Source organism: Limulus polyphemus, unplaced genomic scaffold (assembly GCF_000517525.1).
Source record: "Limulus polyphemus unplaced genomic scaffold, Limulus_polyphemus-2.1.2 Scaffold4031, whole genome shotgun sequence".
NCBI lineage: Eukaryota > Metazoa > Arthropoda > Merostomata > Xiphosura > Limulidae > Limulus > Limulus polyphemus.
Genome location: NW_013669641.1, coordinates 67039 through 79311, shown reverse-complemented (window position 1 = coordinate 79311; position 12273 = coordinate 67039). Strand labels below are relative to the sequence as shown.

Below are 12273 nucleotides of genomic sequence, written 5' to 3'. Positions count from 1 at the left end.
ACCCATTCTTCAGGTTTGATCTGTACCAAATTACCATGATATTAGGGACACTTGTTCTCCATGTTTGATTTGTACCAAATTACCACGATATTAGGGACACTCGTTCTCCATGTTTGATTTGTGCCAAATTACCACAATATTAGGGACACCCATTTTTCATGTTTGATTTGTTCCAAATTACCATGATATTAGGAACACTCGTTCTCCATGTTTGATTTGTCCCAGATTACCATGATATTAGGGACACTTGTTCTCCACATTTGATTTGTACCAGATTACCATGAGTATGGACACTAGTTCTCCATGTTCAATTTGTATCAGATTACCATGATATTAAGGACACTAGTTCTCCATGTTTGATTTGTACCAAATTAACACGAGTAGGGACACTCGTGCACCAGGTTAACCCTTTCACAATTGCAAAGTATTTTGCTTAACAAAAGTTTTTAACAGTTTTATAAAACGTTTGGTATTATATTGTGTAGGTTCTCTGTCTTCATTATTGTATTTGAGCAGGTGAGCTAAAATGCAAATTATTTTGATAAAAATGAGTTTTAATTTTATTTAAATTATTTTATTTAAATTGAAGAGATATGAGGAAGTAGTTGTTGATGTAATTTTTTTTATGTTTTATTCCTTTCTAAATCAAACAACATTCAAGTTTTTGCTGTAATTTGTTCTTTAAAGGGATGACCTTTGTCGAAAAATTTTAAAATTGAAATTGAAAAGTGACATCCTTGAAATGAAGGACTTGGAAAGAAAAGGTTTGTATAAATTAACAAAATCTTTTTTTTAAACACATTTGTAAATGTCATCAGTGACTCTGCTGATAAACAAAGTCTGTACAGATTACCAGATCATTTCTCAAGCATCTTATTTATCAACTTGTCAGTAATCTAACAGTTTAACCATTGAACAAAAGTCTCAACAGTTAACTATCTATTAAGATTGTACTTATTCACAGTATGTTAAAATCTTGACATTTTCAAGTTTTTTTCTTCAGAATTGATTAAGAACATAAAAATATGTAAATAGACATGCATTTTTATCTTGGATCAATCATTAACGAAACAGTATTTATATGGAAGAGAAGTACATACTAAACTGCTTATTAAAAATATCATATTTTACTTGTTGGACATTTGGTTTTTCTACTTTTTATCTATGCGGTGTGTATGTACACCTCTTCCACTTATAGATATAAATGCTTGATAAAATATTATTTATTTCCAGTCGGAGGGACAGATATGTCATCTGTTGGCACAAGTTAACGGAGAAGCTACTTGTAGTTGGTCGGTCATCAGGTTTAACCATCCAATGTTTACCTTGGTGAAGCTTAACCGAATCTTCGTCCAGTTTTAACAGTAACTTGTCTGTCACCATTGCCGTAGGAAGCAATTTTTGAGTGGTCAGGCCATTACCACAACTAAACAATTTGACACTGTGTCTGGGGGTAGTGGTCAGGCCATTACCACAGCTAAACAATTTGTGTCTGGGGGTAGTGGTCAGGCCATTACCACAACTAAACAATTTGACACTGTGTCTGGGGGTAGTGGTCAGGCCATTACCACAGCTAAACAATTTGACACTGTGTCTGGGGGTAGTGGTCAGGCCATTACCACAGCTAAACAATTTGACACTGTGTCTGGGGGTAGTGGTCAGGCCATTACCACAACTAAACAATTTGACACTGTGTCTGGGGGTAGTGGTCAGGCCATTACCACAGCTAAACAATTTGACACTGTGTCTGGGGGTATGCCCCCATAAAAAAACTTTTGAAAACCTAATACTATGAGATTGAATCTTGAGCCATTTTAACTACAAATACTGCACACACACACACACACACAACATAATGTACTGAATTAAAAGAAGCAAGTTTTAATACAGAAGCTGTAGCTGTACATGTCATGAAAAATTGGTTGGACCATGGCCTGACTGTCCTTACCGCTTCCTACAGCCCTGGATACTTCTATTAAGAGTACAAAATTCAAACAGTACACTCATTTGTCAAGTACTTTCATTACGTACTGTCCACCTTTCACATAGCAATTGATAGTTGATGTTTATTCTATATATGCTGGTTATAGAAGTAAACAGTTGAAAATGTTTACAAAATGCTTTTAAATTGTTGTTCAAGCTCAAAGTTTGTAATTTTGCTTGCAGTATTTTAAATATGATTTTATTTCTTTCTAGTAAAGAAACTATAGTTAGTGGTTCATTATGAAAACCAGTTTCCAAATCATTTAGCAGTTTTCTTACTACAGAAATACTTAAACATTTAATTCTAAATATAAACTCGGTCTAACTTCACTTGTCCAGTTATAAACTTTTGTGAATTATGCTTGAAGATAAATAGGTTTTATTTTAACAGGACTGTGTGACTGAACTGAATGTGTAACATCCTGTTAGATATATATTGAAGTACAGCAGTCAGTAACTTTTCATTAAATGGGTTAAGTTTGTTATTATTGCAAATTAAGGGCAAAATATTGAGGATATTTAAAAAGATGTACAACAAACGAGTTCTTATTGCCCATATACATTGGGAATTTTTAAACTTTGTTTACTGCTATTAATACTTGAGCTATACAGATTCTTTGAAGAACACAAACAAAAGCAAAAGCACTGATGTTTTAATCTTATAGATCTGTGAAATTCTATTAACCTAAAAAAATACTTGAATAGTTTTTAAAAGGGTACAGTGTTTTCATTACAGACAACTTAAATCATTGAACTAAAGAAACCATATGACTGCTTGCTTCTCTATACATGTTTGTCATATGACATTGATGATACCATTTTGAGTTTTGAATCTATGTGTGTTTATAGAATATGTTCTGTACATGTGTGTCATATGACATTGGTGATACTGTTTCATGTTTTGACTGAATGTGTGTGGTCATGTGTACTGTACATGCTTGGCATATGACATTGGTGATACTGTTTCATGTTCTGACTGAATGCGTGTCATATGACATTGATGCTACTGTTTCATGTTCTGACTGAATGCGTGTCATATGACATTGGTGATACTGTTTCATGTTCTGACTGAATGCCTGTCATATGACATTGGTGATACTGTTTCATGTTCTGCTGAATGCGTGTCATATGACATTGATGCTGATGTTTCATGTTCTGACTGAATGCGTGTCATATGACATTAGTGATACTGTTTCATGTTCTGACTGAATACGTGTCATATGACATTAGTGATACTGTTTCATGTTCTGACTGAATGCGTGTCATGACATTGGTGATACTGTTTCATGTTCTGACTGAATGCGTGTCATATGACATTGATGCTACAGTTTATTGTTCTGACTGAATGCGTGTCATATGACATTGATGCTACTGTTTCATATTCTGACTGAATGCGTGTCATATGACATTGATGCTACTGTTTCATGTTCTGACTGAATGCGTGTCATATGACATTGATGCTACTGTTTCATGTTCTGACTGAATGCGTGTCATATGACATTGATGCTACTGTTTCATGTTCTGACTGAATGCGTGTCATATGACATTGATGCTACTATTCATCCAGGGCCAGCGGTAGATCGTTTGCTGCCCCGGTGAAAAAAAAATTTGCCACTCCCAACCTCCCCTTCTTCAAATGTAGATACGAATGAATGAGGAGGTTTCTGTTACTAGGGTCGTTTTTTCCATTAAGGTTTTTTGTCAAATCCTCCGGGAAGTTCAATGTTTATGAACAATGGCAATGGTTCTGTGTCTTAGAAAAGCCTTACAAGCACAGGCAATCCTTGTGGTGAGAAATCATGGTATTTGTATTGCATACAACGATTTAAATGATGGAAAGGTTTCATTAAAAGACTGCACTTTCTTAAAGCAATAACATTTATTTTCTACAATATCAAAAGTATGTTATCTTATCATCCACAGATAACCTAAAAGAATTGCACCTTTCTAGCTTTCAAACCAGCACAATTTGCTAAAATATTTTACAAATCAATTTTCTTGCAAATTTTGCTTTCAATGGATATTAGAGCCAAATTAGAAGTGTTTGTTGTCTCATTGATGATCTAAAATTTTTGATTAGTTTTAATTTTGAGAACGACCTCTCTCCACTAGCAACTGTCACGGGGAGCGTTAATAAAATCCGTAAGGTTTGGAAATGTTCTCGTAAATGTACTGCAAGACATCTTTCGGTGAAGTTTCCATTTTAAAAAAAAACTCGCAATGATACTAAGTTCCATAGCTCTTATGTCCTTTGGGCAGTTTTCATCAGTTTTGTCAGATAGTTTTAAATGTTTCAAAAGCTCCAATTTACTCAGTTCTGTCGTTTTCTTAAAATCATACAAAAAACTGAATGCTTCATTGTGATTTTGAAGCAAGTGAAATATTTCTTCGATTGATCTAACAGCTGTGTCAATGATAACATTAAAAAAATCTATGCGGAAATTATCTTTAGTGTCGGTCGTAGTATCATCTTCGTGTTCGTAGTCAAACATTCTTTTCTTTTTTCTCCTGTGAAACTGTTCAGAAGGAAAGTGTGGCTCTACATCATATGATTTAAATTTCACATGCAGTATGTATCATTTCTTCAAATTCATTTTGATAGTCTGTGAGACTTTTTAAGGAGGTCTAAATGTTCAATGCATGATGATAAATCTGTGTTTGGATTTTGCATGATTTTGGAAACAACATTTACTCTTGATAACACTTCATACCATATAATGATGAAACATATAAACTTAAAAGATTCCAATTTCTCCAACTAACACTTGGCCTCATGCTTGGAAGGTAGTTCACTTTTTTGTCATCGATTATGTCACAAACTTTGGATAAACAGAATCGTAAAGGTTTACTGCTTCAACTAGACTTTCCATTGAGTATTTGAAACTGCTTTCAGGGTTAACTGAGACACATTATTGGTTAAATGTTCCTACCTCTTAGTCGAGGAAGAGACATATGTGAACAGACACTGAATTACAGAAAATAAATCAACTATCTCATAGTTTACTTTTGTGGCATCATTAACTACCAAATTGAGAGTGTGAGCAGAGCAAGGAACATAAAAAGTTCGAGAATGTTTGTTTAGAATATTGGCCTGCAAACCATTATTTTTCCCTCTCATATTAGTGCCATTTTCATAATCCTGCCCGTGCATATTTTCAATTTTTAAATTGTTGTCCACTAAATAATCAGTGATAAGAGTAGTCAGGCCAACACCCGTTGTATCGAGAATGTTACAAATGCCCAGAAAATGCTCTTTTATCTCGACTTTATTTTTTACATTATTGAACATAACAAATCTAACGACCACTGTTATTTGTCCTGATGATTGGAGTCCGGTGTGCAGTCTAAAATCAATGAATAATACTTACTGCCTTCTATTACTTTTATAATGACAGATTTAATCTCACATTTTGAATTTGGTGCCCCAAGTAATGTGGACTATTTTTTTCGTCTCTTCGAAATCTTTGGACGTATTCAGCAATAAAAGGATCGAACTGGGCCAGAATTTTGATTAATTTTAAAAAATTGCCATTATTTTTTTTAAAAAGCTTATCGCTGTTACTTCTGAAAGCCCAATTTTTTGTGATAAAAAATTTTACACTTTGCACTATTCTCGAAAGAACCTCCTGCCAACGCATCTTTTCTTGGTTTATCAGTTGTTCCATGTGAGCATCAACAGTCTGCCCTTTGGTTAAACTTCTCTTCAAATCTATAGACTTACAAACAGATTCAATATGATGGTGACTTTTTTTCATGATTACATAAATGTTTAGATAAATGCTGCCAGTCAGAAAACCCTTCATGTGCCAAAAAACAGTTACCTTTTGTGAAAACTTTGCAGGGAAAACAAAAAACGCAATTCTTGGAGGCAGAATATACAAGCTAATCCCTAGGAATTACCTCTTCCTGCGGTAGTTTGTGTCTGAAAAACTTTTGCCCGAATTGTCTTTTGGATAAATCATATTGCGGAACTCTTTGAAACAGGCCCTGTTTCAATCAAACATGTCCTCATTTTTTCACTTAATGTATCGGGCCATTTCGCTGGATCACACAATTCGGTCATAGTGAGCACACCACTAACTTCTCTAGAAGCATCGGAAGTTGTAGTATCTGTTGGCAAAACCCCTTCAGGAGGTTTCCTCCAATTTTTTTCAGTTGACGAACCTGCCTCTTTGACTGCAGAAAATATCCCATTGTTGGCTTGAATCTCTACTGGGTCCTCTGGAGAAGAATTTTCAGGTTGGTGAGCATCCGAAGTTGATAAAGCATCATATGCACAATAAGATTCATCTTCTGTTTGGCCCTGCAGGACTCTTTGAGCAGACATTGAAGGAGCTGAATCTGCTTGGAAAAACTTAACTATGGATGAAGATTCTTTCCTTAATTATTCTTCGTTCTTTACTTTCTGTACTGAGCTCCAGAAAGCTTCCGGCGTTTCCCCAAAGTGTCAGACATCTGAAGAGAAGTGAAAAAAACGCAGTAAAAAAAATAGGCATTTTAGTTTTACTTTCTTGCAGCAATAGTAAGAGAAAGTTTTGTAATAGGGTCGAAATCTCTAGTGTAGGCAAAACATGAACAAAAATACACAGACACTGGGTTATTGTGTTATAACGACAGAAGAACTACCAGAAAGAACACATTTTTCATATTTAGAGATTAATTAAATACTGTTGCTGATTTAAAATATAAAACATGAATATAATTCACCCAATACTTATAGAAATACACAGGTTTATAATGAAAGTAGGTGGCATACAATTATTTTTAGGGGAAAATGGGCTATGCAGTTTCATTAAGGATCTGAATATCTACGCATTGCTTGATTTTAATCAAAATCGGTAGAGCCATTTTTGAGAAAAATCACATCAGTAAATAACACATAATTTGTATGCTAGAAAGTTGGTGCATTTAGATGCACTAGGGCATTTTAAATACTAAACACATTTTTTATCAAAACCCAGTAAATAAACAGGGGTTCATTCAATGGGTTTTGAGTAAAATACTCTGCTAGTGTCTGGAACACAATCATATTTATTGCTTACAAGGATAAAAGCAATTGTAAAAACCTTAAAATCTTCTAAAATTATCTGCTTTTACTTTGGTAACAACGGCCAGATATAACTGCAACCCAGGAAATAAATAATTTTTATTTACTAATCATACTTCAATGGCTTACTGTAATGTTGAGTGGCCTAAATAGATGGAGCATGTTGGGAGCTTGACATAAACTGTTAACTAGACTCTTCAATACCAGTGATGCGAAAGTGGGGGGGGGGGCAACTATTCCCAGAGATGGAAAAATTTCCAATAATACCAAAAGCAGAGTAAATTAAGAAAAAAAAAGTGCATTAAATTGTGTGCATTACTAAAATATAATTTATATAAATATTTACAAATGTAAAACTAACTAATAATTAATTATCCAATATAAAAATCGTTTATTTTGGTCCTTAAAACTTCATGAAAAATAATAAACACGTGTATATTGTATAATAGGGCACAAACAGAAAATTTGGAACTTTTTGAAAATGTTCTAACATCGCAGAACGTTTAAAAATGTAAAACTATTCTATTTTATGAATGCGGTTGCATCTATATACATAATTTGTTAACTTGTTTTATTAATTAAAAACGACAGAGTCAGTGTGGATCAACACCAGTATAAATACAACTATACACTCAGGATTTCTGTTTTCTAGAAAATTACCAATTTTATATGCTTTTCGTTAGAAAATTCCCAAATATTCATTTCTTAAAAAATATTGAGAAAATTTCGAAAATTTGGGAATTTTTCCCAGACTTCACACCACTGTTCAAAACCTTCAAAATGGCGGGCAACCTCCAATGACTGAACAGGCAGTTCAGCCACTGGCTGAACTTCCCTGAATTGGCACTCTCCTTTAATTATTTTTTGACAAAAAATGCCATCCCCTGGTTGCATGTTTTGATTGAATGTGTGGTTATGTGTACTGTACATGTGTGTCATATGACATTGATGCTACAGTTTCATGTTTTGACTGAATGTCTGGTTGTGTGTATTATTAATTTCACACTTTTACATAACAGCTTTTCTGACTTAAGTATAGTACAAAAGAAACCATTTTCTGGTTGGTAATTTGATATCCATGAAAAAGATATTGTCTTTTATTCACACTATATTATCACGTTTGTATTCACCACACAAAAACTTAAGATATCCATTAAATCTGATACTAGACAGCTGGAATCTTAAGGGATTTAACATAATTTTAATAAACATTTTAATTATAAATAAATCATTACACAATTTTGTTTTTTTTATGTAAATTTAATAATCAAAAACTTAAATTCTTAAACTTTTGATGTTTGATAATTTTTATGTGTGAACTGTTATTTCAAACTCTGAATTATTCTTGTAAGGTTAAGATGCTGATTTATTCTTATTACCAAATGTATGTAATTTACATCGTTTGAATTATTGTCAGTGAAGTGGCAAGTGATAAAAACAACAGAACTAATGTTAACAGGAGAAATAATGTATCTTTTATGTTTATATAATAATATTAACTCTATTCATAATTTTTTTTATTATGTTATTTTAGTAGTGGACTGCACTGTCTGTATCACTTCATGTAAGATCATAAAACAGTCACATAGGTTATAATAGCGAGTCTGTGGGAAGTGATAAAATATTGTAAGATAACACATTACAGTTTGCTATGTTTTGTGGCATGTAAACTTTTAGTTTAAAAAGAATTCCTTGATTGTGAACTTCAGGCATTACTGATACTTTTACTGACACTCATCTGTTTAGGATCAACTTTTCAAAAGGTTTTATGTATGTTAAATGTAAACATTTTGTAACTATTCTAGAAGTACTATAATATGAGTAGCTGATATATAGTAGTCCAATTTATTACTTTGTCACCTAGATTTATGTCGCAGGTATTCTTGTGGTAGGATGTAAACGGTGTACTTGTAGAGTCACAGGTCATCTTGTGGTAGGATGTAAACAGTGTACTTGTAGAGTCACAGGTCATCTTGTGGTAGGATGTAAACGGTGTACTTGTAGAGTCACAGGTCATCTTGTGGTAGGATGTAAACGGTGTACTTGTAGAGTCACAGGTCATCTTGTGGTAGGATGTAAATGATGTACTTGTAGAGTCACAGGTGATCTTGTGGTAGGATGTAAACAGTGTACTTGTAGAGTTGCAGGTCATCTTGTGGTAGGATGTAAACGGTGAACTTGTAGAGTCACAGGTCATCTTGTGGTAGGATGTAAATGGTGAACTTGTAGAGTCGCAGGTCATCATGTGTTAGGTTGTAAATGGTGAACTTGTAGAGTCACAGGTCATCTTGTGGTAGGATGTAAATGGTGAACTTGTAGAGTCGCAGGTCATCTTGTGGTAGGATGTAAATGGTGTACTTGTAGAGTCACAGGTGATCTTGTGGTAGGATGTAAATGGTGAACTTGTAGAGTCACAGGTCATCTTGTGTTAGGTTGTAAATGGTGAACTTGTAGAGTGGCAGGTCATCTTGTGGTAGGATGTAAATGGTGAACTTGTAGAGTCACAGGTGATCTTGTGGTAGGATGTAAACGGTGTACTTGTAGAGTCACAGGTGATCTTGTGGTAGGATGTAAACAGTGAACTTGTAGAGTCCCAGGTCATCTTGTGGTAGGATGTAAACGGTGTACTTGTAGAGTCACAGGTCATCTTGTGGTAGGATGTAAACGGTGAACTTGTAGAGTCCCAGGTCATCTTGTGGTAGGATGTACAGAGAATGAAAACTATATTTGGTTCCACTTTGATCGTATTATGTAAGAATGAGTGAATTATATGTTGTCAGGTATATAAAGGTCCATGTTTTTTCCAAAGTAACCACTCTATCTGGAATAGGAACTTTTCTCAGTAAACCATATTTGAAAGTATGTTTACGATATATATATATATATATTGCAAATAAAGCAGATGGGGTATTTTCTTAAGCCTGCTGGTTGGGACTTTCATAAATTTAAAGCTTAAATGTTATTTCAGCTCAATTTACTATGCAAAATGTAATAAAGAACTTGTATTGTGTATAATTTTTCTATGATAAATGGTCAAGGCCTAGTATCTGTAAAGAAACTGTATAATAATAATAAAAAAGTTAAATATTTACTTGTCAATTGTGTAAATATTGTTTTCCAAGTAATTTTATGAAGATGGTTGAAAACTGATAAATCTATAGTTCAAGGTACTTGAAATAGCAAGACAACATTTAATACGGTCCACACCACTACAACTGATGTGGTTTGTGCAACAAAAACTAATATATTGATGTGGTCCATACACACTTCCAAGAGCTGATGTGTCATTAGATAAATACAGACAAGTTGTCCTTCAATTTAAAGAGAACAAACAGAGGGTTATTGACATTTTATTGATACGTACACTAGCCAAGGCCACTAGGAACAGAAACTGAGTTTTAGTGACCAAGAGTTGGAACAGTTTCAGCCTTGTTGCTGACTGTAAAGTTTAAAGTTAACAGAATCAGCACAAGTGCCACTGAACACTAGTTTCTGTCAATGATTGGTGTGAAGTGTCATTGATAATAACAACTTCAGTGGTAATTCATGTAGGAAACATCAGTAATAATGGATAAACACATCTTATGTTAATCTGTCACTTAATTAGAACCTAATTTATCCACACTATGACCACTCTGAATGTAATGGTTACTCATGTTCCATGAGTGTTCACAGCATATATTGACAGTAAGACTGATTCATAATGTGACTGTATATAATAAATAAATGTTTTTCTTAAATACATCTTAATTTGAATTCTGTTGTTAAAAAAAACCTTAACATCAATTTTTATGGTAACAATTTTGCTGTCTAGGCAGTAACAGATTCTTTAACTGTAGATGAGTTAATCGGCACAACTGCTTAGAGTGAATCTCCATTTTAGATCAGTTTCTGTTTATGTGTAACGGATTCTTTAACTGTAGCTGAGCTAATCGGCACAACTGGTTAGAGTCAATCTTCATTTTAGATCAGTTTCTGTCTAGGCAATAACAGACTCTTTAACTGTAACTGAGTTAATTAGCACAACTGGTTAGAGTGAATTTCCATTTTAGATTAGTTTCTGTCTAAACAGTAACAGATTCTTTAACTGTAATTCAGTTCATCAGCACAACTGGCTAGAGTGCATCTCCATTTTGGATCTGTTTTTGTCTAAGCAGTAACTGATTCTTTAACTGTAGCAGTTAAGAGAGTTTATCAGCACAACTGGTTAGAGTGAATAATCATTTTAAAATTGGATTCTGTCTAATCAGTAACATATTTTTTAGCTGTAGCTGAGTTATTCAGCACAACTGGTGAAAGTGAATCTCCATTTTAGATTAGTTTCTGTTTATGCAATATAGATTCTTTAACTGTAGCTGAGTTAATCAGCACAACTGGTTAGAGTGAATCTATATTCTAGATCAGTTTTTGACTAGGTAGTAACAGATTATTTAACTATAGTGGAGTTAATCAGTTTTTGTGTATGCAGTAACAGATTTTTTAACTGTAGCTGAGTTAATCATCACAATTGGTTAAAGTGAATCTCCATTTTCGATCAGTTTCTGTCTAGGCAGGAAGATATTCTTTAACTGTAGCTATTAAGAGAATTAATAAGCACAACTGGTTAGAGTGAATTTCCATTTTAGATCAGTTTCTGTATAGGCAGTAATAGATTCTTTAACTGTAGCTGAGTTAATCAGCACAACTTGTTTGAATAAATATCCATTTTAGATCAGATTCTGTCTAGGCAGTAACAGATTTTTTAATTGTAGCTGAATGAATCAGCACAACTGTTTATTGTGAATCTCCATTTTGGATCTGTTTCTTTCTAAGCAGTAACTGATTCTTTAACTGTATCTGTTAAGAGATTAATCACCACAACTGGTTAGAATGAATCTCCATTTTAGATCAGTTTTTGTCTAGGCAGTAACAGATTATTTAATTATAGCTGAGTTATTCAGCACAAATAGTTTGAGTTAATCTCAGTTTTAGATCAGTTTCTCTCTAAGCAAGAACAGATTCTTTAGTTTGTGCTGAGTTAAACAGTACAACTGGTTAGAGTGAATCTCTATTTTAGATCAGTTTCTGTCTAAGCAGTAACAGATTTTTTAGTTGTAGCTGAGTTAATCAGCACAACTGGTTACAGTGAATCTCCATTTTGAATCCGTTTCTGTCTAGGCAGTAACAGATTCTTTAATTGTAGCTGAGTGAATCAGCACAACTGGTTAGAGTGAATCTCCATTTTAGATCAGTTTCTGTCTAGG

The 12273-nt window shown here is 33.7% G+C and overlaps 2 protein-coding genes across 6 annotated transcripts in view; one reads left to right on the top strand and one right to left on the bottom strand.

The window, feature by feature from the left end:
- Positions 1 to 12273, top strand: part of LOC106470484 (protein aveugle-like) — a 50144-nt gene that overhangs the window by 18594 nt on the left and 19277 nt on the right. For 3 of the 4 annotated variants that reach the window (XM_022399097.1, XM_022399095.1, XM_022399096.1), the window contains exon 5: positions 688 to 764. In XM_022399097.1, the coding sequence (XP_022254805.1) occupies positions 688 to 764 (77 nt within the window). Of the gene's footprint in view, positions 1 to 687; positions 765 to 1233; positions 6170 to 12273 lie in introns of those variants that run through there. The other variant, XM_022399098.1, reaches the window with a different exon arrangement.
- The window catches only part of LOC106470482 (zinc finger protein PLAGL2-like), a 33437-nt gene continuing 27521 nt past the window's right edge, over positions 6358 to 12273 (bottom strand). For both annotated transcript variants that reach the window (XR_002613046.1, XR_002613045.1), the window contains exon 3: positions 6358 to 6438. The gene's annotated coding sequence lies outside the window, so the exon portion shown is untranslated. The remainder of the gene's footprint in view (positions 6439 to 12273) is intronic.